The 25,089-nt window shown below is 54.6% G+C and overlaps 9 protein-coding genes across 9 annotated transcripts; 5 read left to right on the top strand and 4 right to left on the bottom strand.

Moving 5' to 3' along the window:
• Positions 1–257: 257 nt before the first annotated feature.
• NCS54_00705000 (Hypothetical protein) lies at positions 258–1,048 on the bottom strand (the record flags this gene model as incomplete). The annotated part of the gene is made up of 3 exons (XM_053152488.1): positions 258–375; positions 424–829; positions 901–1,048. The coding sequence occupies 3 exons, from the start codon at positions 1,046–1,048 to the stop codon at positions 258–260; spliced, it is 672 nt and encodes a 223-aa protein (XP_053008463.1).
• Positions 1,049–3,235: 2,187 nt separating this feature from the next.
• NCS54_00704900 (Hypothetical protein) lies at positions 3,236–5,326 on the top strand (the record flags this gene model as incomplete). The annotated part of the gene is made up of 1 exon (XM_053152487.1): positions 3,236–5,326. The coding sequence occupies one exon, from the start codon at positions 3,236–3,238 to the stop codon at positions 5,324–5,326; it is 2,091 nt and encodes a 696-aa protein (XP_053008462.1).
• A 2,674-nt stretch (positions 5,327–8,000) lies between these two features.
• Positions 8,001–9,956, top strand: NCS54_00704800 (Hypothetical protein; the record flags this gene model as incomplete). The annotated part of the gene is made up of 1 exon (XM_053152486.1): positions 8,001–9,956. One exon carries the CDS (start codon positions 8,001–8,003, stop codon positions 9,954–9,956), a length of 1,956 nt encoding a protein of 651 aa, XP_053008461.1.
• Positions 9,957–10,146: 190 nt separating this feature from the next.
• Positions 10,147–10,935, bottom strand: NCS54_00704700 (DSBA domain-containing protein; the record flags this gene model as incomplete). Its single annotated transcript, XM_053152485.1, has 2 exons — positions 10,147–10,753; positions 10,889–10,935. 2 exons carry the CDS (start codon positions 10,933–10,935, stop codon positions 10,147–10,149), a joined length of 654 nt encoding a protein of 217 aa, XP_053008460.1.
• Positions 10,936–11,227: 292 nt separating this feature from the next.
• Positions 11,228–12,481, bottom strand: NCS54_00704600 (Hypothetical protein; the record flags this gene model as incomplete). Its single annotated transcript, XM_053152484.1, has 1 exon — positions 11,228–12,481. One exon carries the CDS (start codon positions 12,479–12,481, stop codon positions 11,228–11,230), a length of 1,254 nt encoding a protein of 417 aa, XP_053008459.1.
• Positions 12,482–14,696: 2,215 nt separating this feature from the next.
• NCS54_00704500 (Tethering factor for nuclear proteasome STS1) lies at positions 14,697–15,690 on the top strand (the record flags this gene model as incomplete). The annotated part of the gene is made up of 2 exons (XM_053152483.1): positions 14,697–14,775; positions 14,861–15,690. 2 exons carry the CDS (start codon positions 14,697–14,699, stop codon positions 15,688–15,690), a joined length of 909 nt encoding a protein of 302 aa, XP_053008458.1.
• A 1,723-nt stretch (positions 15,691–17,413) lies between these two features.
• NCS54_00704400 (Hypothetical protein) lies at positions 17,414–19,095 on the top strand (the record flags this gene model as incomplete). The annotated part of the gene is made up of 3 exons (XM_053152482.1): positions 17,414–17,421; positions 17,479–18,173; positions 18,224–19,095. The coding sequence occupies 3 exons, from the start codon at positions 17,414–17,416 to the stop codon at positions 19,093–19,095; spliced, it is 1,575 nt and encodes a 524-aa protein (XP_053008457.1).
• Positions 19,096–19,524: 429 nt separating this feature from the next.
• NCS54_00704300 (Hypothetical protein) lies at positions 19,525–21,165 on the bottom strand (the record flags this gene model as incomplete). Its single annotated transcript, XM_053152481.1, has 2 exons — positions 19,525–20,725; positions 20,777–21,165. 2 exons carry the CDS (start codon positions 21,163–21,165, stop codon positions 19,525–19,527), a joined length of 1,590 nt encoding a protein of 529 aa, XP_053008456.1.
• Positions 21,166–21,570: 405 nt separating this feature from the next.
• On the top strand, positions 21,571–22,158 carry NCS54_00704200 (Cytochrome b5 heme-binding domain-containing protein; the record flags this gene model as incomplete). Its single annotated transcript, XM_053152480.1, has 4 exons — positions 21,571–21,661; positions 21,749–21,783; positions 21,858–21,915; positions 21,977–22,158. The coding sequence occupies 4 exons, from the start codon at positions 21,571–21,573 to the stop codon at positions 22,156–22,158; spliced, it is 366 nt and encodes a 121-aa protein (XP_053008455.1).
• Between the last annotated feature and the right edge of the window lie 2,931 nt (positions 22,159–25,089).

Here is a 25,089-nt window from a genome sequence, read left to right as displayed (position 1 = left end):
TGATAGCAGCCGCAGTAAGCGCCATGAACGTATTGCGTGCGAGTCCATGCGTAACCGGTTGTGCGAAGGGGAAAATGTTGGGAAAATGTTGCTGATGCCAAATCCAATTGCTGTCTCCGAAGCTACCCCTGAACGACCGTACCTAGCGCCATCAGTCGCGTAACAGATAATGCTCGCTATTAATATGCACATTCTCCATCCCCATTCTGTATTTTGTGATATCTCCCAATCTCTTTCTTGTCAAACACAGTCTTTTCCTAACGCCCCTGACGCCAGTCGAGCAAGTTCGGTCCGTAGTAGTAGTCATTGTGCTTCCTCATCCGTTTCCTAATCCTCCGGAACACCTGAGAAGAGCCCGAATCGCATCCGATGACTCTGTTGACACGTTAGCATGTAAGAATAGAGTTTAATAGGCAGTCTGACTGATGCAGGCAGACGGCTGGAAAAGGGTTGAGACGGCGGGAACGCACAAACGGCAACTTGGGAATGACAACACCCAAGACAGCAAGCAAGTTAATAATGAAATAAGTCAAGTCGTAATGTGTGTAATGAGTGCTGACGAGGAACAAGGCAATGGGGACGCCCAAAAGGAATTTTTTGGTAGGCGTGTACTGGGCGCCATTGTCGATTTGCTCCCACATATTGAGGTTGTCAAAGGCGCCGCTGTTGAAGTCGAAAGGAACGCCACGGACGTGGTGGAACATGATGTAGGAGCCAAACATGTAGGTCATGTTGGTCAGTGTCCACGAGGTCTCTTGGGAGACGCCAGGGAGAGCATCGTAGATGATTTTGCAGCAAGCGATCAGGACAATGTGGATAGTCCAGGCACCTGTCAGCAAGGTTCATGTCAGCGTGCGGCCCGAAGTGAAGCAAAGTGCAGAATGTGGAGGCCAGGTATACCTTTGGCGTTGGTCCAGTTGGCGTTGAGGTTAGGGAGGGAAGCCTGGTCGCTAATCTGCTCGAGAGTCTCGGGAGGCTCATGGTAGACCTGGAGGATGCTGCTAGACCTTCTCCTCCGAGCGCCGGCCGCCGTGTTTCGGTCGGGCATGTTGAGGTAGATGCTGCCCCGGCGCGGAGGTTTGGTACCCGCGTCGTAGGAGACGGTGCGCTGGAGTAAGATTGGGGAAGACAGCTTGGCGGTATTGACGGGGTTCGACGCAAAAGCGTGAAGCGGGCGGGAGGAGGGGAGGGATCGGTGGGAGAGGACGGCTCGCGACGAGGCGGATGCTCGGGCTTTGCACTGCCTTTGTCGATGATGGCAGACAGGCGGTTTTTCTGGATTGAGTTGAGAGAAAGATGAGGATGCAGCTGCAGCGGCTCCCCCTAATGATGTCACGGAAAAGTGTCCGGGGGCGAATGCGAGGCGGATGCAAGGGCAAAGTGAGAGGCGAGATGCTTATGGTGATGCTAGATAATGAGACAGAGAGGTCGGACGCGACGGGTTGGGTTGTTAACGAAGATAAGAATGGATGTTGAAAAGAAGGACACGAATGAAGTCGAGGCAAGGACGAGACGGGAAGCCGAAACGGAAGATCCAAAGTCCCCCCCGTGAGCAGGAGCAGGAGCAGGAGCAGATGTGGAAGCTTTGAGCCAGGAGGAGCCACTCTCACGAAAGGAGCCGGACCACCAGAAGGGACACGCAATGCACGAACCAGGCTCCGGGTGGGGAGGGGTTGCTGAAATTAGCGGGCGTAGCGGGCGAACTTGCAGCAGTAGCTCGCTGGAGGATAGTTAGTCCGTGGGGTTGGCCCAAGGGAAGCTTCAGGGGATTCTAGGGGACCGTAGCACGGGGGAATCTCTCGTCTCGTGGTGTCCAGAAATAAGACCAACCGTTCAACCAGAGCAGGGATTCTCCCGTCTCAAAGTTCGGAGAGGGCAACAGTGGCCGAATTGTCCCCAGAGCGAGGCGAGTCAAGTGATATCTGGCCTGGGACGCCAAGCGCTCCAGACTGCTCCAGATGTTCTAGGGCACACGTGATCGGCGAATGGAACGGACGACGAGGCACTAGAAGGGCCGCCGTCGATGCTGAGTCGATATGCCACAGAGATTCTGGACTAGATGGCGATTCTGCAAATCTGGAGATTGAACGATGCGAAGGCTGGGCCAAGCTTTTAGGATGCAATGATTCACTAAACGGTGACGAACCGGTGGAAAGGGAGCAAAAGCATGGAAGCGAGATCTGAAGAGATTGAGCCCAGATTTCGCCGCGAGATTGCAATGTGATATAAAAATCTCTGGGCTACCCGAGATGGGAAACAGAATACGGCAAGATGGCGTGGCATGGCATGTCAAAGCAGGAGAAGCATGGGTCTCACTCTGACCGACTTGTGCTTGGCCGCTTCTTGTCTCCGTCAAGCTGACGAGGGCATCAAACAATAGACGTCTGATGCATCAGTCACTGCCACGTTTGTGCACGTACAAAGTCGGCGCGAGATCTTGAATATCGGCTGACGTCGCATGCTTGTCGTAGCATACAGGGCCGGGGGCATTGAGTGTGAGCAAGGGATTGTTGCTGGGTAATCCTCGGGGATAGTGCCGGAGTGAGCAACTGCCAATTGCAGAGACACTCGTAGCCTCCTCTGATTGGCTGGCTTGTGCAAAACAGGGTCGAGTCTTTCATCGTTATCGATAGCATCACAGCTTTCATTTCGCATCTCTCCCCTGACGCAACAAATCCTGTTCAGCGCACTTCATTTGCAGCGCTCGATTCTCAATTCACTGGGCCAAGCATTGGAAGGCCACTAGGCGCGTTCATTCCCTCACTCGCCGCCTCAGCACATGCCCTCGCAAACCAAGCATCGTGGCTTCACATCCGGCAGCATCACGGGTACGTGCATCCATGTACCCCTACCTACCAACCTATCTCAGCTCGAAGGTCCTTGTTTCCCATGTGCCAGTGCAGGCCGTGGATGCCTGGATCCATCGCACCACCTCTCGGCGAGACCTTGGCTGGGATAAATACACTCGTCTCACCCTTCTATTTCTGCCTGGACATTGTTGATTGAGACTTTACTAGGTGTTAGTTGTGGGGAACCTTAATCTGGCCGAGCCGTTGGAGAGTTTGCGGTTGGAGCCGTTTCTCCGAGGCTGAAGCCTCAGGCTTTGGGATTTTAGAGTGTTTGAGGAGCTTGACAAACCTTTCTTGCAAACCTCTGACCCTTTGCCCCTAGCTTGATTGCAGGGGATTCATTCCTTTGCTGCATTGCACTCACATACACCTTTGCTTCTCCGAAGATGCCATCTAAGGAATTTGATCCCGGTGAGGTCATCAACCTCATGTCTAGCGACGATGAGGCTGTCCCGGTCAGCAAGAAGAGGTCACTGGACGATGCTCAAGGGCCAAACTCTCACGATTCACCATCGACAACGGCACCCGAGTCCAAGCGCCTGAAGACTGATCTGACAGCAACTGCCGGATCAGAGCCTGCAGGAGTGAAAGCAGAGGATGCCCAAGATGTCCAAGTCGGCGAGGAGGGTTCTCGCGATGCAGACAAGGCATCTTCTACAAAAGGGAACTCATCCCCACAACTTGGAGACCAGACTGAACAATCGAAGCCTACGGGAGATTCAACAGGCACAAACAAGTCCTCCACGCAAGCAAGTACACCGAGCGAGTCGGCGCTTGAGAGTTCAGGTGAAATTCCTGTCTATAAGCGAGGCGAGCTTAGTTTCCAGGTTCCTGGCCTCACTAGCAAGCAGGGCTCCTGGCTGAATCGGTTCAAGGACTGGGTACGGGCTTTTCACGGCCTCAACTCTGAACAGAGCCATGCTATCACGCCTTCCTTGACCCAGGCCGCGTATGCTAACTATATCGAGCACCATGCGGGCTTGAAGCCCAAGAAGCGACGAAGTGCTAAGCAGGTAGCGAAAGAGTTCGAGAGCACAGGCGAGTTAGCTGCTCTCCTGGAGAGCCTCCAGCCATCGAAGCCAAAGGGACCTTCGCAGGGGTCACTTGACGGCTGGCTGGCTAAACAGCCCAACAAAGAAACTGGCCGCAAGCGCAAACACTCGCGCACTTCTAGTATCAGCGAGGGCGAGATTGCGGACGACGGAGATGCGGCCAACTCTGAGAGCGAAGTCGAATACGAACCTACCCTGAGCAAACAGGAGCAGGGCGGAGAAGCCGCGTCAAACGCGAATGAAGGGGCGTCGTCATCCTTGGATAAAGGTTTGGCAAATGGCAACCAAGCATCTGGCGCAGAGCAAACATCAGGATCTTCAAACACGCACAATGCGCCAATCGATACCCAGAGAAACGTCCCCTCTGGATCGGAAGCTTTGGAGCAGCAGCGCAGATATTTCCCTTCGGCCACTGATCCTACTCAGATGTGTCTTCTCTGCGGTCGGAGTACGCACCTGGCACCCAGTTGCCCGACGCTAATATGCTCGTCTTGTGGAAGTCTGGAACATGCAGACATCTGCTGCCCCACGAGGCAAAGATGCGACAAGTGCCGCCAACTGGGCCACGGGGCAGCTCATTGCACCGAGAAGCTGGCATTGACCAAGGAGGAAGGACTTGCTTGCGCAGTGTGCAGTTCGGCAGACCACCTTGAGGAACACTGTACACTGCTATGGCGATCGTTTCATCCAGACGCGTTGACGATCAAGAAGGTTGTGTCTATCCCAGCGTCCTGCTCCCTTTGTGGGAGTGATATGCACTTCTCCGCCGATTGCAAGCGCCGTCGCGATATTGTACCTAACCCCACCTGGTCGATCGAGAACCGCGACCAATACATTGACCCTGAATGTGGCTTGGCTGCTATCGAGGATACGGCGGGAGGGCTGCAAACCGGCAAGACGACGCGCGCTCCCGAGCTCAAGATCCGCGGCCACGCTGCGCGGACGACAAACGTTCACTACTCAGAAAGTGACGACTCGGATGTGGAGTTTCTGGGCCACAGGCCTATCAAGCAGCGAGCACAACTGGGACAGATTCGAATGGCCAGTAATATTCAGATGCCGCAGAATGGGAACTCCCAAAATGGCAGACCGGGGAGAGGTGGAAGACAGAACGGAGCGCCTGTCCAGCCCCCCCTCCCTCCTGGACCTCCTCCGCCCGGGCCGCCACCTCCTCGAACAGCTTATGGGCAACCTCCTCCACCAGGCGTTTCGTCGTACGGATCGCAGCCGTCAGCGCCTCCCCCCTCGCTTCCTCGAAAACCTCCCGCAAGGGACTACCACAATGTACCCCCACCACCTCAGCAGGGCTCCCGTGGACAGCCAAACAACGGCAACGCGCCTCAGGGGCCAAGACCTAGAGGAGGTGGGCGTGGCGGACGCGGTGGACGAGGAGGTCGTGGACGAGGTAGGGGCAGGGGAAAATAGAGCCCCATTCTAATTGGGGATCAAGCATGACGGAGATGGTTGGTGCGGAGCAAGAGACGATGAGGCGACGAAACGGTTTCCTCGCAGCAGAGGGTGCTACGGGAGTTGGTTGGTAAACCAGGACCGAGACGTTCGCCGAAGCGGGACTCGTCTGGACTAGATGGATGACTGGGGCTGGCGACTTTGATACCCACCGCCTGCCACAGACAGACTTTGAATGTGGCGACGGCAATCAACAAAAGCTTTCTGAAACAACACAGTCCTTGATTGTGTCAAGGCTCCTCGGTTCAGATCCAATAACTCAAGGCAAGCATGATGTTACTAAACTTTGCATATATACCACGGACAGCGAGTTGAAGGGGGAGACATCATAGACGGGGAATTTACATTCATTGATACCACTTGGCACATGGCATGTGTCTCTGTCCCATGCGGCCCCATGACAAGGGTCATGTGCAAAATCTGTGCTGGGAGAGAGTCTGAGGGTGGGCAACAGCAGGAAGAAAGGAGAAGTCTTGAGCATCGCTTGGATGGTATACTGCATATTTCTTGTCCTGCAAGTGCAAAGGCTTTGAGAATCAGGCAACTCTTGCAAGATGAAAACTCTCAAACCAGACTTTCGGAGCCCTCCGACGCCATGGGACAAGGTCTGCCGATGAACAAGAGCCATCTGGGTATAAGGCATTGGACAACACTCGAGGCATCATGACTGGGACCGTGTGACAAGGGGACCAAGCACAGCACCCCATCAACCGAGGGCCCAGGTAGGAATTCTTCCAGGGAGAAAAAGGGACTAACATAGCGTGCCACGAGATGTTTCGACGCGTTTCGAGGACGGAGAGCGAAGAGCCACTGGGGGCTGTGCCACTCAGGTGGAGAAGTCTAGGACAGAGAAAGCCAGGGACGTTGGTAAGAAGCTTAATGGGGATGCATGTTTTAGGCTTGCGGCTTTTTCATCCATCTGCTCGATTTGGGAAGAAGGGTTGGCTGGTTGGTTAGTGGATCATCCATCAGTCAGTCGCCTAGTTGTTGCTGGGCTGGGCAGAGCAAGGATAGGCGATGTGATGGGACAGACATGGATGGATGGATGGATGGAGGCGAATGGATGGATATCATTGTGGCGCGACGTGACGCATCCGAATGGACTTGTGTGTGTGTCGCGCATTTGCATCTAGACTGCGAGGGGACCGAGGATGATTTGCGCTTGATCGACCATGAGCTTGGTTTCGACGGGAGGGAGCTCATGTCGTATGGAGCCAAGTGTCTGCTTGACAGTCCCAGATTCAGCAGCATCGGGACCTGACAGATTCCAAAACGAGAACTGGAGTTTCTCCTAGCCCAGCAGAATGGGCGTAGCATCCCCCTCTCGTCTCGTTTTGTTTCGTTTCGTCCCGTCCCGTCTCTGGGAAGGGACTCGATTCCCGCTTGGACCGAACTCGTCTATCGCGGTTGAAGTCGACAGTAGACGAATGAGCCTATCACAGCGCGACAAAGTCGGTTGAAACAACGCGTCTGTCGCGTCGTTGGACACGGAAACGATTGGCCAGATGCCATATGCATGTTTCCAAGGCGCGGGTGGGTGACGGCCCCACACTCGGGGAAGCGCTGCAACCTTGGGCCCTACAGATCCATCGATAAACATCCGAAGGTACTTGTGGGATACTTGGTGATGATCCGGGAGGCCTGACCGAGGACGGAGCAGACTTTACGGCGAGAGGCAAGACGGCCAGTGTGGTGACGTGAGTTCTGCAGGAAAAGAGCCTGCAGAAGGCCTTCCGAGTGGCCATCGATCACCATGCCACGAGACTCGACTGCAGCGCAGAGACGGGGTCTGCAGGTATCCCTCGAGTACACCGCCATGTTCTTCCATGGAGAAGCCATCGCGAGGCACCACGGTGAGCGGGCCAATCAGCACCCGAGCGCAGCGCGCGGCCGGTCAGCCCTCCAACGCGCGATGCCTTCAAGCTTGAACCTCGACGGATCCTCGTGCTCCACCAAGCCGCATCTGCTGCCGGGGTCCCGCGACATGCAGCTTTGCAGCCTGAGTCACCGCGGACCAGTCGTCGCCCGGCGAAGGCGGCCCTCTCGCGATGGCACCAATGCAGGAGGGCTTCGGCACTAGAGCAGTCGAGAGACTGGGCATGGCTGGTGGGAATCCCATTTTTCCCGTTCGCTTCGCTCGCCCCTCTCTCTTTGGATCTTGCAGGTCCAAAGGTGGAAAAAGGCGAGGCTGATCTGAGGAAGGGACATGAGGTGATATATCTCGGCCGCCCGGACCCGGCGCTCGTGAGCCGGACCCTTTCTCTCTTTGATGTAGTATCTTACAACTCAAGACACTTGCCTTTACTTCTTTGACACTGCGACATTGCTTCCATTCTTGACAATCATCACATCGAGTCTCTTGTGACGACTACCTTCTTGTTCGTCCTGCTCAATTGAGAGCTGGCAACGGGTAAAGGACGTCTACCTCCCAAGAGTCAGGCTTCAAACCATCTTGTGCCTGTTCGGCTCTTGAACATTGATATCATACCATTTTACATCATTATCATACTCATCTCCGGCAATTCTCAAGACGAGGATCGATACGTAAACACCAAGGCAACAACAACAACAACATATCATCGCCAACCAACATCAACATCAGAGCCCTCTTCCCCCGCGACATGCTATCAACATGTCCTCATCAACAGAACAGCTCTTCCTCGCCCTCTTGAGGAGCGACCACATCAAGGACTCCCTTCTCCCTCACCTCTCAACCGAGGACATCTGCGCCGTCCGTCAGGCCTCATCTGCCTGCTGCAATCTCGTCACCAAGCGCCTCTTCACCCGTGTCCACGTCTCCTTCTCGGCCTCGACATTTACTAGACCAGCCCGCGTTGCCGCCCTCGCCCGTATCGGTCATCACATCGAACATCTCACCTTCTATCTGCCTCACTCAGACGCCACCTTCCTCCCTCCTCTCATCCATCCAGTGTCTGGTAATGAGATATGCTTCCTATACACGCCTCACACGAGTATGGGCTCTGTCCTGTCCCGGCCCAAGTACGCCAACGCTGAGCTTGGCGATATCCTCACCCAACAGTATCCTCCTCTCTTCCACGCCGCCACCAACGTGCCCAGCTTCATCAATGCCATGCGCAACTTGACTAACATGCGCCATCTCACTATCCGATGCCCGGGGCAGGACCCCAGAGAGCGATATCGCCGCGATATTGTCGACTATGCCCTCATCAGCTTGCGTATCTCACTTGAGCGTGCCCCCTTGACCAAGTTGAACAAGCTTTCACTCTCCTCCCTTCACCCTGCCGCCTTCAACTACCTACGTCACCTCAATGGTTTTGGAACAGTTCCTTCTGCCGGTCGTCGCTGGAGGCAGATCCGCAAGCTCTCCATCTCTGTTGACTCCTGGGACTTTTACGGACCGTCTCCTGGTCGTGATCACCTCAAGATCATCGACGAGTACATCCGCACCTTTGCCCCCAACCTTGAGAAGTTTGCCTTTACCTGGCTTGGTCGCAAGGGACCTTGTCCAGTTGCACTGGCCGCTGACCCCTTGTTTGCACCTCCTCGCGCATCAAGGAAGCTCTTCCACGAAGTCACATCCCCTATGTCACCATTACCTACTCCCCCAACAAGAGGACCTATTCACTTCCCCAAGTTGCGCTACCTCCAGATCCGGAATGCTACTATGAACGCACCCCAGTTGAGCACCCTTATCAATTCTCATCGCCCAACGGTCAAGGAGTTTGACTTTGAGAGTGTCGTCCTCGCCGACAATGGTAACTGGGATGACGTCCTGGCACCTATTGATACCGACGACGCCTGGTCTCGCAGCAGCAGCCTGGCCACTCCATCCGAGTGCAGTCTTGTCACAAGCCCTAGCTCTGAGCATCTACCAAGCCCTAGTGCCGCAGTTGCTGCTGCCAGCCGCGAGCTCTTGGATATGGACCTCGGTGGCTTCCCCTTTGACGACTTGGAGAGAGATGTCATCGAGGAGCTGCCCCTCGAAGACGAGTTCATTGCTCCTCTTCAAGTGGCACCTACAGAATCAGAAGTGAGCTTCAGCACGAAACTCAGAAAGAAGCGATCCCGTCGCCGCAGAAGAAAGCATCGCAGCGAAGATGACGATGCCCCTGAAATGCCCTCTCCCTCCCATCGCCACAAGCTATCCAAACCGAGACTCCGTCCGTCACTGGAAGAAGACGACTTCCGACCCTCTACTCCCGTCCCCAACATCACAGCCCCCATCCTCGCCTCAGACCCCCAACCCGTCCTCCTCCAGCCCACCACATATGACCCTGCTAAGAGGCGGAGCGCTGCTTCAGACCCAGACGAGGGCATCTCTCCTGTGCAGCGCAACATTGAAAAGGAGGAGGCGCACCGGCTGCTCGCCGAGGACGCCGCCGCGCGGACAAGCGCCCTGCAAAAAGCCAAGGCTGCGGTCTTGACAAAGCTAAGCCGCGAATTCTGCCACGGCAAGAAGCCGCCGCGCGTGGGTGAGGCCAATGCGTGCCGGCTCCTGGCTGGCCGGGACCTGGGTACCGCCTTTGGTCCCGGCATGGTCATGGAAGACCGAAGAGGGCTGGAAAGTCGGAGTGTGCTGGTACCTCTGATGTTTAGCCGATCATGAGCAGTGTTGCTTCACTGGCTATGAGATGGACGTCTTGGAGAGAGTGGCTATGACTTGTAATGAGATATGACTGATCATGTCCTTTTTTATCCCTTCATGTATTTACGTAACGACATTCTTTCCAAGAAACGAGAAATGTACATCTTGACCTATTATCACTTGTGACTCTTGTCTGGCTTGATATCTGCTGCTAAGTGCTCTCCTTGGTGATCGTCCCGAAGGCCTTCACATACTCGGCAACTTCTTTCAGCCCCGTCAGCGTCAAGTCTCTCCTACGTCCTTCTATAATCACAGTTGGCACCGAATCAATATCCATCCCTATACTTCTAATCTTCTCCTTAGTGTCTCTCTCACCCTTCTCCTTGTCCTCCACCAGGCTCTTGGCCTCTTTCTCATCCACTCCAGCCTCAACACAAGCCTCGATCAGCATCTCATCTTCGCCAGGATGTCTTCCCTCTGCAAAGTACAGCCTAAATATCGCATCCACGAGCTTATTCGTAGTGTCCGTCCCATATACCTCCTGGACCTGCTGAATAACCCGGTGAGCGGGAAAGGAGTTGCCCGTCGGCCCTGTGAAACCGAGCGGGACGTTTAGCGGTTCCGCCAGGGAGAGCATGTGTGCCTGGAAGAGTTGCTGAGCGGTTGCATTGTCGTTGTGCTTGTGGTGGAGGGCATGCGCGGCACGGTCTGGGATTGTGGCCTCGCGGTTGGGGCTTGGCTGGAAGGGGGAGAAATGGAGGGTGAAGGAGATGGTGGAAGAGGATGAGGAACGGACTTGGTCAAGAGCGTGATCGAGCCTGAAGAAGAGTTAGACGATCATGTACGGGTTGTATCTTGGCTATATATGCGAGATTCATGCCTCTTCTTTGCGAGATATGTCCTGAGACAGAGTCAGTGATGAGTTGTGAGCATAGCCATGAGCGAGTGCATACCAAGGACATATGGTGTCCATGACAAACGTGACCTGAGACTCATACATGATGACTTGCTATATGAAACGAAGCTGGAGAAGTCGATTAAATGCTCTACAGGTATGCTAATGTTATATCCTAAAATGAACATGACGGAACAGAATGCGGGGAAGTCGGATCCGCACCGGACCTCCGGCCACCCGGAGTCGGGCAGTGGAGCAATGGCCGTGATTCCAAAGACGACCCACAGGCTCGCATCTCATGTGACGTCTCATTCATTCACTATTGCATCGGATGGTGGACTTGAAACTGGGGTATCTTGAACTCGTGAATTGGGGCCCCTCCCTCCCACTGGCTTCTCTAGTCAAAGGTCATCTTGGTGCCTGTGTGCTTCACCACCGCGCCTGTCAACCTAGCGACAGCAATATCCTCGGCCTCCTTGAGCGGCTTCACTCCGCCTTCGGTCTTGGCCTCACCGGGTGCCTGGTCGTTCCTCCTGGGTGGAGGTCGACCACGAGGGTTGCTGTTGCTATCATCCGCCTTCCTGTCTTTGCCGAACCGCTTCTTGTACCGCACCTGGTCGTCCTCGGCCAGCTCGATCTTGAGCTCGCGGCCCAGCATCCGGTTGACCCACCACTTGCGCATCTTGTACTTCTTCTGTTGGTTCTCATCCTTGTCCTCGTCGTCCTTGAAGTCCTCCTCCGTCTCAACCTCCTCCTTGATCTTGACGAAGCCCTTGACAGCCCACGCCGCGGCATCGGGCTCGCTGAACTTGACCCAGCCAAAACCCTTGCACTTGCCGGTGTCCTCAAAGGTGGCCACCTTGACCCACTCGATCTCGCCGCACTTTTCAAAGTTCCTGCGTAGGTCGTCGTCGGTCGTCTTGAAACTCATGTTGCCCACAAAAATCTTGCGGCTGGCGTTGGCCTCCTTCTTCTGTTCCTTGGTGGCCTGCGCGTTGGCCTCGGGGGTCTCTCCAACAGCTGCGGGCTCGGGCTCCTTCTTGGGGCGGCCCTCGAAGGACTTGGCGTCCTTGATGAGGAGCTTTCGCCCGCCCATTTCTGTCTCGGAGAGCGCAATCGCGGCGACCTTGGGTCCGATGTCTGTAAAGTCGACGTAGGCGAAACCCTTGTTGGTGGGCTTGGCAGTCTTGTCGCGGCCGGGCTCCTTGTTGGTCGGGAGCTTGACTCGGGTTATCATCTCGTCGGAGATGACCTCTCCAGAGTTGTCCACGAGCCATTTGCGCAGCTCGACGGACGTGAGGTAGAAGGGCAGGTTGCCAATCCAGACGCTGTGCTCTGACCGGTTCGCATCCTTCTTGTCCTTGCCTTCCTTTCTCTCATCGTCGCTATCTTGCTTCGCTGGGAGGGCCTTGCCCTTCTTGAGCGCACGGCGGGCGCGCTTGGACGGCGGCTCGGGGGCGGTCAAGTCGACTTCGATCTCCTCAACATCGATCTTGCGCTTCGAAGAGGGCGTGGGCTCGGTGTCGGCCATGTCGACATCTTGGGTCGATTCGGTCTTTTCGACCTCGGCAGTCTTTTCCGCCTTGGCGGACTTTTCAGGCTTTTCGGCCTTGGACTTGGACTTTTTCTCCTTCTTCTCTTTTGTCGCCATTTTGTGCTGATTGGACTGGTTGATCTGGACGAAGCAACACCAGCCTCGAAGCGCAGGAAAATTTCCTGTCTTTCTCCTGCGATAAGATAAGAAAAGGACCTATCGGCGAATGTGGGTCCACCCTCCGGAGGCTGGACCCCTGCAATTCCTCCGGATGCGGGGCATGCAAATGCCGTTTAATGAGATGTCGGATATTCAAGACATCACACACCAACCTCCTGGAACTGAAAAGACGTTGATGGACTTGAAAGAGAAAATTCTGCGACGACCTGCAGATGTTGAATTTGCCAACGCATCTTCTCGATCCCTTGGCGGTGAGTCAGAATGTCGGGACGATTGCTTTGTAAGGCAGGGATCTGAGGCATCTCTACCTGCGACAAGGTGGCAGCTGGATCGACCGTCTGAAACTTGACAATGAATAAACAGGGAAATGCCCATCATTCAATTCACCGCACGTGCCCGAATGAGGGATGCCCCTGGAAATTCTTTGTGCTTTGACTCCCAACACAAGGTACAACGTAACATTGCATGCGATAAAACGTGGTGGTTTCCTAAGCTCAAAGGTTCACGCCAGGAGAGTCTTGGCGTCGAGGGCGGAAATTGAAGAGTGGCTGCCAAAGACTGACGCCTCTGCAAGCAGACGATTTTGGCTGAAAGAATGCGTGTTTCAGAGGCGATTTCTTGGAGGCGAAAAAAAAAAAAAGAAAAGAAACTGGGATTGAATGGAAAAGGCCCAACTCGTCGTGACCGCCGAAGTGTTTGGCCTAGCTCTCAATGGCCAGCGCTTACGTCGTTGCATTAAATGGGCGTTGCTAGCCACATCGTCGGTTCCTTGGACATGCGGGTGACCAAGGAGCGACGCCCGTGGATTGGCCCAGCTTGACCCGGAGCTTTCGATGGTGGCCACCAGCCCAGATGCACTTTTGTCACATCTGGCGTGGCTCAGAAGGCCCTAGTAATAAATTGTCGCAAGCACTTTTGAGAACAAAGAAAGAAAGCCTCCGAGGAAAGGAGCAGGTCCGCCGGATGCTACCTGGGAAAAATTGCTGCTTCGGCGCCGACAGAAGAGTGCAGATGCAGGACGCCGAGACCGTCGCCGGCCGGAAAGACCGCCGGACGGGGTACGAATTGGGCAAGGACCCCGACCCCGTCGAGCGGCCCGGGCCCAGCTGCTCCCTCAGCTCCTCAGGGTGCGTGCCTCCGTAATTTGCACTGCGGCGCCAGCAAATGACAGCCGGGACCGGCAGGCCGAGAGACCCGCCAGCCATTCCGCTGACACGTGTGCGAGGTGGCTTACGAGGCGGTATGCTTCCGCAACTCTGACAGGTGCTTTGTCACGGAGGGGAGAACCTGTCTTGCTTGTAGGTGAGGAAGGGAGTCATGGCAGAGGTAGAGGTGCAATTGAATACTTCAACGCATGAAAAGAGTCCGCCTGGATGATACCTCGACAAGGTTAACCCCCACTAATCACCCACTCTCCCACTGTAGCGGCTCCGTTCGACGCCATGGCCGCTCTGAACGGCGCCGAGTTGTCACGTGCGGCTAGCGATGCCCCGGGCAGCCTAGGCACCTAGACAGCTTCTCACTGGTGGCCTGTGGGTCTTAACCTGTGGCCCAGGACACCAACCAGGACGGGCAGGCCCTTGTTAGCGAATGAGGCGCCCGTGACCCAAGCCCAGCCCAGGCCAGCCCAGGCGAAAAAAACGCTAGCCCCAGACAACGGAACCAAAAACAGCCTGGGAACTCCCTCAAAGCCCAACCCAACCCCGACTCCAATCCCCGTCCGCGGGTCCTTCATCTTCCTCCACCTCACAACCTCACAAAACCCTCCTTCACGCCATCAACCCCCCCGATCGTCCTCTCTCGCCTCGACCTCAATCTCTGCGAGCCCGAGCTCGACCCTTCGTCAGAACATATACCGGCCCTCGGCATCATTTCCTTTGACCTTTGAATCGCCTCGCTGGACCCCTGACTATCGCCGCCGACGGCCACTTTTGCCTTTCGACGAAACTCTCCACTTTGTGAGATTCCTGCTGCCGTCTCAGCAATCGACGACCTACCTACAAACAAACATATTCGTCACCATCAAACCATCTTTATCCCCAGAAACGCTCGAATAGCGTGATTACCGTTGTTGTTTGCGGCTTATTCCCTCGTCGGCCAGCGTCGAACTTGTCGGTCGAGTACCGTTCGGTGAAATACACCTCTATTCACCATGAACGTCTTGCTCTCGCCGCAACCTCCGGTTTTTCCTCATCAGCACGAAAACCATCGTCTCTCTCCCCAGCGATCCTGTGAGTTGTTCTTTTCATCCCTTTCGCTCCATCTCCCTTGGTGTTGTTTACCCCTTGGTCTTCTTTGCCACTAACCTCACCCCAGTATCACCCTTTCATAACATGGCCACCCGCAAGCGAAAAGCCGATGAAGATGGTGATGAGACCATGTCTCCTCGGAGTTCGCCCACTATCTCTTCCCGACCTCTCGCCCGCCCTTCGAAAAAGATTCGTGCCAACGAAGTTATTGGCCGACCCCTTGCTCTCCCTCGACTCCTCGAGACTCTCGATACTGCCCAGCTGAGGACTGTCCTCGAGAGGATATGCGAAAGGCATCCCGACATTGGCCATGAAGTTGAAACTGGGGCCCCTCGCCCGTCCGTTTCGTCGGTTGTTGAGGTTTTGCAGGGCTATATGGAGAAACTGAGTAACGCAGTTCCCTATGGCGAGACGAGTCCCGAATACACCTACTACCGAGTCAAGGAGCCCCTTGTGGCCTTGATTGACGCCCTCTCCGATTTTACTCCCCAGTTTCTGCCACCAAACGAGACTCAGCCCACCAAGTCGCTCGAGTTCTTGAATGAGGCCACCAACATTATCCACAAGCTCCCCGACTGGGAACCCCAGACGTATCGACACCACAAGGAAAACGCATACGAGGAGATCTCCAAGGCCTGGGCTCTTGTTATTAACGAGGCAGCCAAGAGGGCTGGAGGCATCAACTTGCACAGCGGGGGATGGGACCAGATCTTGTCACGACACAACGAGCAATCTGGCGGCCGGCTCGCTTACGCCATCAATGCCATGACTACGAGTGTTGGCTGGTTGGACCCCAGCGCGAATTCCGGACCGGCTGGTGCCTCTGACCCTAATTCCATCCTCAACCAGCTGATGTCTGGTACATACGGAGCACCTGTTCGGGTTGGACCTTGGTAGGGCAGCTCTTTGCCCAACAGACCGAAATCATGATTGCATATCGCGGCGCACCGGACGAGTCATCATTGCACATATTACGACCGCATCTTTACGACGACTTTCTTTAGGCATCATGGGGCTGGCATAGACTTGAGGCATCCCTTTTCGTCACGGCAGGGTTGGTGGCGTTTTTTTGCGTGCATTTTTTGATATCCCTCTCCTTCACTCGCGTATAGCAGGGATCAGTGTTGGGATTTTTCTTCTATTCTACCAGTCTTGACCTTGACAGCGCGGACAGACCGCGTGTTCCTGTATGTAGACTTGCTTTAGTTTACCTGGCCATCGCCGAGGTGATCCTCTCAAGCGACGATTGTGGCATGCTGTAACTTGCCTGAAGCGGGTTGTGCTTTGCTCATGAGCGTGAGATAATTGACAGCTTTGGCAATCAGCTTGGATAATTGGCTTACTTCCGCGTCATCGTGTTACGTTGCCCACAGCTATGATCGAGTGACAATCCTTTGATGTGACGTCCGGAGATTTGCCTTGCACGGATATTTTGTGTCCCTCCAATGACACAGACTGACCTCAGGGAGACCGCATTGACGGTCTTGTGTAAATCTGATCCTTATCATCCTAGTGCAGACACAGGAAATGGTCCCATCTAATCGAAGTAACGCGACAGTCTCACTATTTGGTTGACTATTGGCATCCACGTGGGCAACAGGGCCATGCCTTCACATCTACCGAATTGGGGGTTGAGTGCAAGCTTGGTTTTTAAGCGCCGATAGTAAGTTGCGATAATACAAAGAGGTTGGTTGACATGCTGAGTTTCCTCCTGGCTGCCTTCTGTAGATGGTGATTGATAACTACACCGTGCAGACGCACATTGGTGTTGTTGTCATCGAGGCCGAGTCTGCATCTACGGCCACAGCAAATTTTCACCTATAAATGAACTTTTAAGCCCAAAGAGAGGGCGGACGAGGATCCCTACCTATCTGCCCTGACCGCTCTAGCCTCTGGAAAAAAACATATGGGGCTGTTTGTAAAGATCGGCGATCGTTGAAACGGCCATATGGAGATGGTCATGCGTGATGTTGCCGTGACTCAAACTCCGGTAATCTACATGATCGATTTTTAAGCCTGGCATTTGAGGTATCATTCGTCCGATTTGGTGTGAACAGCATGTTTCTAGAACACTGTGAATTGCTCATAAACGTACTTGTCTTGCAAGTGTTTGTTCAAGTTTTGTCGCGAAGAGTCTTTACATAGCTGGAGGTCTCTTTCTCATGGCAACATACCAAGATATCTGTCATCCCCAGCGCTTTCCAAGAGTCACAAGATATGCCCGCGTGACGAGGGCAATCCAACCATTCTGGACCCTCCCGGTACTATTCTACTTACAACCCAAGCCAAAGCGTCAAGGGCGTCTCTAGAAACGAGATCGAGAAACAGGTGGGGCAAGCGCGGGGGCTCCCGACGATCCGGTCTGGAAAGAGAGTGGGTCGCTGCCTGCTGTGAGTCACGTGCTCTCCCGTCATCTCGCACGAAACGCGCGACTGCCTGGCCGTGAACGCGTCCCCATCAATCAATCAAGCCCGCCTCAACTGGTGAAGCTTCATCAGCTACGCTGCATCCTCGTCTCCCTGGGCTTCAGTTTTTGGTCTTTGATTCCAAACCTGCTTGACTTGCTTCCTTCTCCTTCTTCATGTCGAATTAAACTGCGTCAAGTGTTGAAGCATTCACCATGCCTGCGTATGTCGCTGGATGTGTCACGTTCCCCTTTGACTCTCTAACTAACTAGGCTTCCAGTCCGGGCGATCAACACACGACCGTGACGAATCCCTTCGAGGAGCCGCGTCAGCGAGTTTCAGAATGGGCCGCCAAGGACATTGCTACCATTGCTGCGAAGCTTGATAAGCAGCTTGGTCCAGAATACATCTCTGCTCGTGCAGGTCCTGGTGGCACCAAGGTCCACTACCTCACCGCCGAGAAGTGCATCACGCTGGCAAACGAGGTATTTGGCTTCAACGGATGGTCATCTTCGATCCAAAATATCCAGGTCGATTTCGCCGACGAGAACCCCCAGACGCAGCGTGTCAGCATCGGTCTATCTGTCATTGTGCGAGTTACTCTACGAGACGGCACATACCACGAAGACATCGGGTACGGATCGATTGAGAATGCAAAGGGAAAGGCGATGGCCTTTGAAAAGGCTAAGAAGGAGGGTACAACCGATGGATTGAAGCGCGCACTGAGAAACTTTGGCAACGTCCTGGGCAACTGCATCTACGACAAGGACTATGTGAAGCAAGTCACAAAAGTGAAGGCTGAGCCGGTCAAGAAGTTTGACCAAGACAACCTTCATCGTCACTCAGACTTTATCAAGCGCGATGCTCCAAAGATCGAGCCTGTGGCACCTGCCCTCCCTGCGGCGCCTACGACGACAATCGTCAAGACCGAGCCCGCGCTCCCCATGTCGGAGTCATTTGATGATTATCTCGGAGGTATACTGTCCTCGGATGGTTTTGAGGAAATCGAGGCTGAATATCTGTAGAGCTCGACGAGGCCGACTTCTGCGTGCCAGAAGATGGGCACCCGGACGAAATCATGTTGTCCACAACGATCTTGGGCCAGGGTTCAACATCGAACTCGACATCGAACTCAACGTCAAATCCGACGTCAAACAATGCGCCTCAACGAATTCAGCAGCAACCTAACAGGTCGATTTCTGTTGGACCTGCGAGCCGCCCACCACAGACCCCGAACCAAGGGCACCAACGCCCTGACGCCTCGAACGGAGGTCCAGCCGGGTTTTCAAACCATCCCCAGCCTGGAGTTAGCGGTCGAACAACTCCGAACCAGAACGGAAACCCTCGACCGCCACCCAACGCGCCTCAAAACATCCCCGAAACTGTAGGGTTCTTTTCTGCCAAGGCCGTCAACCAGCTCCCCGAGTCTACGCTGCAAGGGTCGACTAATGCTCGCCTTGCGGTACCGCATGGCCAACAAGCCTTCAATCCCAAAGCAGAAAGCCCGTCCATCCGGAAGACTCCAGGTATCGACCACAACTCATCTAAGCCTGTCGGAAGGAACGGTCAGCATGTTCCCCCATCTAGCAGCCAGGCGAGCCGTGCGCCCCATTCCAACACGAGCAGCTTCACCCCTGTGCGCCCATCCATGCCGAGCTCTCAGAGCTCCCGGGGAAATGTCGTGAACCCTTCGCTAGATCATACTCGACGAATTGGTGCACCAGGTGGCTCGGGTAGTCCCTTGGCTAACCGAGGATCGTACCGACCACCAACGATCAAACGACCGGCGCCTGCTGACGGAAGACCTCCTTTGGCTGATCTCCCTGCGAACGGCAGTGGATCGACAGGCGCTTCTACGGCGAATGGTGTGGATTCAAAGAGGCAGAAGATGGCGTAGATGTTGAAACTGGGACCCGGGTTCGGACAGGATGGGAATGGCATCACGGAGTCGGGCGCATCGGTATGGAAAGGGATTCATCATTTGCAAGGAGCTTAGGTCTGGGATTGTTATGGTATTCGAGAAAGCAGTAAAGAATGGCTGGGAGCCTGGGATTAACCAGCAGAAAGCTGGTATTTGTCTCTAGAACTGCTATACAGACAATGTATTCATGATATCAACACTTTGTGAGCTGCAGTATAGCCTCACATTGGTTCTGTATAAACTGTGAGGTTCGACATTGAGTTGGATATGGTGCAATTGTGCAACTCTTTCTATTTTACATTGATTTAATCCATTACATTCGTGGCCACAGGCCCCGTGTCTCATCACCAGTTGATATATCCAATACAAGTGAGACGGTGCCGCTTTTATACACACACACTGGCTTTATTTTGAGGTCAACTTGGCCAGCCCAGAACGAGCCTGCTTGGCGGCTTGAGGAAAGTCAAGCTTGGTCGCCATGTCAATACACTGGTTGTACTTCTTGCGAGCCAGATCATGGTTGCCCAGCATAGCAGCAACATCGCCCCAGTTGCAGAGAGCGACGACACAGGCCTCATCACACTCGGAGGTACGTTCACTGCCCTTAACATCGTTGGCATGGACGTAGGCATTCTTGGCCCAGTTCTGAGCGGCCTCAAGACACTCCTTCCTGGTGGCAGGCATGGCCGGGTCGTGCAGCTCCTTGATCACATCCGACGTCTCGCCAGCGCTGACGGGGACGAAGATGGGGTGCTGGGCGAAGCTGGCGGCGAGGTTGTTCATGATGACGGCGCGGTGGCAGGGGACCTCGCAGAGGCGGAGGGCCTGGAAGAAGAGGGGGATGGCGAGGTGGAACTGGGACTTGCGCTCGTAGTCGCGGCCCAGAGACTCCATGGCGCCGCCCATCTGCTCCGGGTTGAGCCAGTCACCCTCACCAGGCTTCACGCCGTCGTCCTTGCGGCGGCGGAACTCCTTGAGGGCGGTCTCGACCGCCCAAATAAGATGCTTTTGCGAGTTGTCGGGTTCGAGGACATGTTCGTCAGCGTAAAGCTCTCCGAGCTTGATGGCGATTCCAACAGTCTTGGTGAGCAGTCGTTGACGCTTATGCCAGAGGCTCTCCGGCACAAAGTCTTCGTCCTTGTTCCCTGATTCAGTACCGGGGGTAGCATCATTGGCGGCGACAGCGGTCTCAGCGGCATCAGCGGTCTCCGATGGTGCCTTGAGGAGTCTGCCCTCATCGCTGACTCGGCCATCCTTGACAGAGTGTTCCATTACACTAATCCACTTGTTGCAATCGGCCAAAACGCCCTCCAAGACCTGCAGAGATCCGGTGTAGTTTGCAATCAGCTGGAGCCAGTGGGCAGTCTGCAGACGAATGCCGAGAACCTCGTCGGAGAAGGGATCCAGGCCATGCTCGGCGCACTGCTCCATGGCACGCTTGTAGTATTTGAGAGCGAGCTCAGCATCGGGGCTAATGTTGGTATAGTACAGGGCGCGTCGCAGGGAGTTGGCGATGGGCTTGGGGTATCTCGTGAATTGGTAGTGGTAGAAGTAGGTGAAGTAGAGGTAGACAGTGTAGCCGGCGATGACGGAGACGACGCCGAGTCTTTGTTTTCTGTTAGTGGCGCATGAAGACGGGGGTATATAAGTCACTTACATGAACAATCCCAGCGTTGTAGCTCCGGGACTCTGGCGAAATGCTGTCTTGATACCTGTCGGGCTCATGGCCACAACCAGACTACGCAGACCAGCACCAAGGGCACGGCCGGCGAATTGGCGAAAGGTGATCTGAGGCTGAGGTGGCTGGCTCTTCTTGGGCAACTGGTTCCTCTTGGCCTCGAGCTCCTTGTCCGAGCCATCGGCCGACGCATTGGCCTTCGGGCCGGTTGTCTGGAATCGGCGCTGGTCCGGCCGGAGCGGGATGACGGCGCGGAAGCTGAGGTTGACGGAGCGCGACCGGAGGTGGACGGAGAGCAGACCCGAAGTCGCATGCTGCAGGCATCTTCCACGAAGGGGCCTCAGCGAGGCGACGGCCGAGACCGACATGGCTGGCCTGCTATGGGAAGCAATGGACAGGCGATGGTCGGGGGGCAATCCCACGTATGATGAGGGGCGAGGTTTTTGGTGATGTCGTAAACCATGAAAAGCTGCAAGTCGTCTAATGGATCCATCTGGCCATGACGGCTACGCACGGGCCAACCTCGGCGAATGCTGGCCCGTGCGTTTCCAATCAGGCAAGCACTAACGGACGCTGTGACCGAGGCTCTTTGGACCTTGGAAGGCGGGAGGGGAGCCCTGTAGTTAGCGATCCTTTTGGTGGGGGCCGGGGGGAAACAGAGCCCAAACGTTGGCATATGACGGAATCTTTAAAGCTCTCACACTCTGTCTCTTCTTGTCCTCACTCACAACCCATTCACTCAATCATCTTGTTCATTCTCTACACTCATCACCATGTCTGGAAAGTTCGAGCCCAAGGTCCCCGTGAACCTGGATCCCCCCAAGGACGATCCCATCTCTCCGGAGGAGCTTGCTGCAGCTGACGGTACGGCCATGTCCCCCGCCATGATGAGGAGTCTCAAACCTCATTGAACCCTCTGCAAATGTTGAACTTGAGCTAACTCGATGACAGGAAGAGATGGCGGCAAGTGCTACGTGGCCATCAAGGTATGTCAAGACGCATGCACGCGTACAACTCGTCCTCTCCAAGGAACACGGCTGAATCATCTGGAATGAATTAGGGCAAGGTCTACGATGTCACGGGCAACAAGGCCTACCAACCAGGAGGATCATACAATGGTAACTCTCTGCGTCTCCTATGAGTTAACATGACCCGAATTCGCTAACACTACTACTCTAGTCTTTGCTGGCAAGGACGCCTCAAGGGCGCTGGGAAAGACCTCGACCAAGCCCGAGGACGCGCGCCCAGACTGGCAGGATCTGGATGATAAGGAAAAGGGCGTCCTCAACGACTGGGTCACTTTCTTCTCCAAGCGGTACAACGTCGTCGGCGTCGTGGAGGGCGCCACAAACATGGATTGACTAGCCGAGTTGCCTCCGAGCGTCCAAGTCAAGCTATAGATTTTCCCAACTTGATCCCCCCTTCCTTTTGGTGCCTCATGTGCAGTGCAATCACCTAGCTTGTCTGATCTATTTCTCCGCTGCTGTGAGCCTTGTGGAGTGTGAGGCCACCTGGAGCATTTTTGATCTCGTTGTTGCTCGCCATGTGGTGGTCAGGGGATATATGAGCTGACGGGAAGTTACAATGCTTTGTGTTAGTATGGATCTATCAACTTGTACTATTGCTTTTTTACTGGAACTCGACATCATACGACGACAGGATCCATCATGTTGATACGAAACTACATCTTGGGAACCCACGGTCTGTGCTTGGAACCCCCATCTCCAAGTCACACCCCAGATGAGGATGTACCACAGACGGTTACCCCTTTCAAAGGCTGAATGCAAACCCGTTCCCCCACGGTTCCTAGCTCTCTCATGCCGGCATCGTAGCACAGGCCCGGCCGCAGGTCTCTCCTCCCGCGGGCCAACCGCCGCGCTCCTGACTCTCCTGGGCACCGATGATGACTCCATGCTTGGGAGCCGAAGCACAGCAGGGGACACACACTCTCCAGACCTGACAGGTCCGTTCCACATGGCCCAGTTCTTACGTGTTTGCAATCGGGAAAACCCCCGTGGCAAGATTTCTGGCCGTCGTTGATATGTAACCGCACGAGGTCCTCAACGACCCGGGTCACGGGCCTGCACGGCTCGCATATGTACCGGGTCTAGAGCAAGCTCCGAAATGATTTAACTACGTACATATATATAAAGGAACACACGGTGAACCGTAAACGGCCGACCTCCCAGACGTAGCCTTCCCCTCTTAGCTTGACCAGCTTAGAGCATGGTCACTCGTCTTCCCACCCACCGCCATTACCAAACTGATGTACCTGTTCAAGAACCTGACTGCTGAGAACCCTGGCTAGGCATATGCTGGCTGCCCTGGTAGTTGTGCTGCCCTTGAATTTCCATAGCCTGCCACGCAGCTGCACAGTCATCGCAAGGCACGCACTGCCGCCACGAGTTCCGGAGAACCTTGACACCGAAGCATTGGTGGTTGGGGTCATTGCGAGCAAAGTGGCAGTATGACTTGAGTCTCAGCGTAGAGTGGTTGCATAGAAAGAGAAATTCTTCCCAATCGCACATGTTGAGTGTTTGAGGGGATTGGTGAGGGGATTGGATGGTGAGTATCTGGGCTATCAAGGTTAAATAGAGCTGGGTACGGAAGTATTGGTCGCTTACGATGGGCGACTGTGCTTCAGGGCCTTGTATATATGTATGGAAGATGGTGGCAGGGCTGAATCTAGAGCGTAGAGTATAGTACGGTTGCGAATTGAAGGAACTCTCTCTTGAAGAGGGTGAGCAAGAAAAGTCCGATGAGGCAGGACTCGAGACCTTTATAGCCGTGATGAGTCTGCCTTGACGTCAAGAGTCATCTCTCCGAAGACATGTATGTCCTGGTAGTTGCTGGTCGCTGGTTCCTGTGGCAGTCGCCCACACGTTGAACAACCAGCGAGGGGCGACATGGTTACAGATCCAACAGTCTCCGGGCTGACCCAGCATCTCATGCAAGGAATCTTGGTGGCACATACGGTAGTCTGGTTCGATGGGATCACTTTCAAAGTGTAGAAGTTCTCGTCGCCACGTTCCTGGCAACGTCCTTCTAAAAGGAGCATGTTGCAGGTGGACGAACGCAGATATCCGGGGGAAACGTGGGGAGGAGGGGCCAGGGACTCGATACTCAGGTCGCACAGTGTCGTTTGTGGCAGTTTGATAGAGATTGTAGATGACGTCCAGAGTGGTAGCTGACAGCTCTGGGGTGCTGTAGTGTGTTACGAGCATGAGGGGTGTCCAGCCGTATGGTGCTTGGGGATGAATATTTGGCCTTGGCTTCAAGGGCATCCCCACTGAGGCTCAGGTCGATGAGGCAAACCGCAAGCAATTCGTTAATAGACGTCCAATGGCATCAACGCGTAGGTATCTCCTGTAAATGAATCACTGGAATCATGCACGGTACGCGACTCGACATGCACAAGAACATGCATGCGCGATCGATAGATGCCCGATATCAAGATGAAGCCAGCTCGGCTCAGGGGCGGTCTCCAAAGAATGAATCCACGGGAGGATGCAGAAAAAGTTTGGCTAACGAACGGAGCCGATGCGGGCATCCCGCCCAGGCTTGTCGGAGGCGTCGGTGGGAAAAGAGAAAAGAACAGGAAGAGAGGTTAAGAGAAGCAGGTGTCCGTTAGCGTGGTTTGCTCAGGTGGGAGAAGAGACAACAACCGAGATGTCATGTCTTTTGTCAATATGAGATGGCATCCATGGCATGACATTAGGGCCATCAGAGACACGCATGATGCAGTTGTCGATGCCACTGGGCACTTGAAGTTTGGATGGGAGACAATAAGACGTTGCCAATGAGAGACAAGAAGGGAGTGCCCCAATCAAAGGGCTGCCGCGACAGATGCCCGGCAAGATGGTGATTCTTGACTGGAGATGACCTGCCCAGGTACACAGTTGCGGAGGTTAGTTTGACCTCGTGCATGGTCGGAATTTCCAACAGATGATGGGATCAGAAATTCCCACAATTGTGTTGGAATGGGTCGCATTCTGTGGATGGAAAAGATGGATGGGTGGCGCAGCTGTGATGAGCCTCGTCGGAGGTTTGGGCTCTAGACAGAGAATTGCTGAGTTGGTGGTGGTGGTGGTGGTGGTGGTGGTGGTGGTGGTGGTGGCTCATGGGCCTGCCAAGATTGCACATTGCGCCCAAGCATCGTGAGATTTCTCAAATGGGGACGAGGAATTGAAGAGGAGTAAATACACAAGTGTGCGAGTAACTCATCAAATGGATGAGAATGAATAAATGGATGGATGAAATGCGGTGATGGATCCCCTCTATTCCGCATTTTT

Source organism: Fusarium falciforme, chromosome 5 (genome assembly GCF_026873545.1).
Source record: "Fusarium falciforme chromosome 5, complete sequence".
In the NCBI taxonomy this organism is placed as follows: domain Eukaryota; kingdom Fungi; phylum Ascomycota; class Sordariomycetes; order Hypocreales; family Nectriaceae; genus Fusarium; species Fusarium falciforme.
Note: the sequence above shows the minus strand (reverse complement) of the source record. Positions and strands in the feature narration are given on the sequence as shown.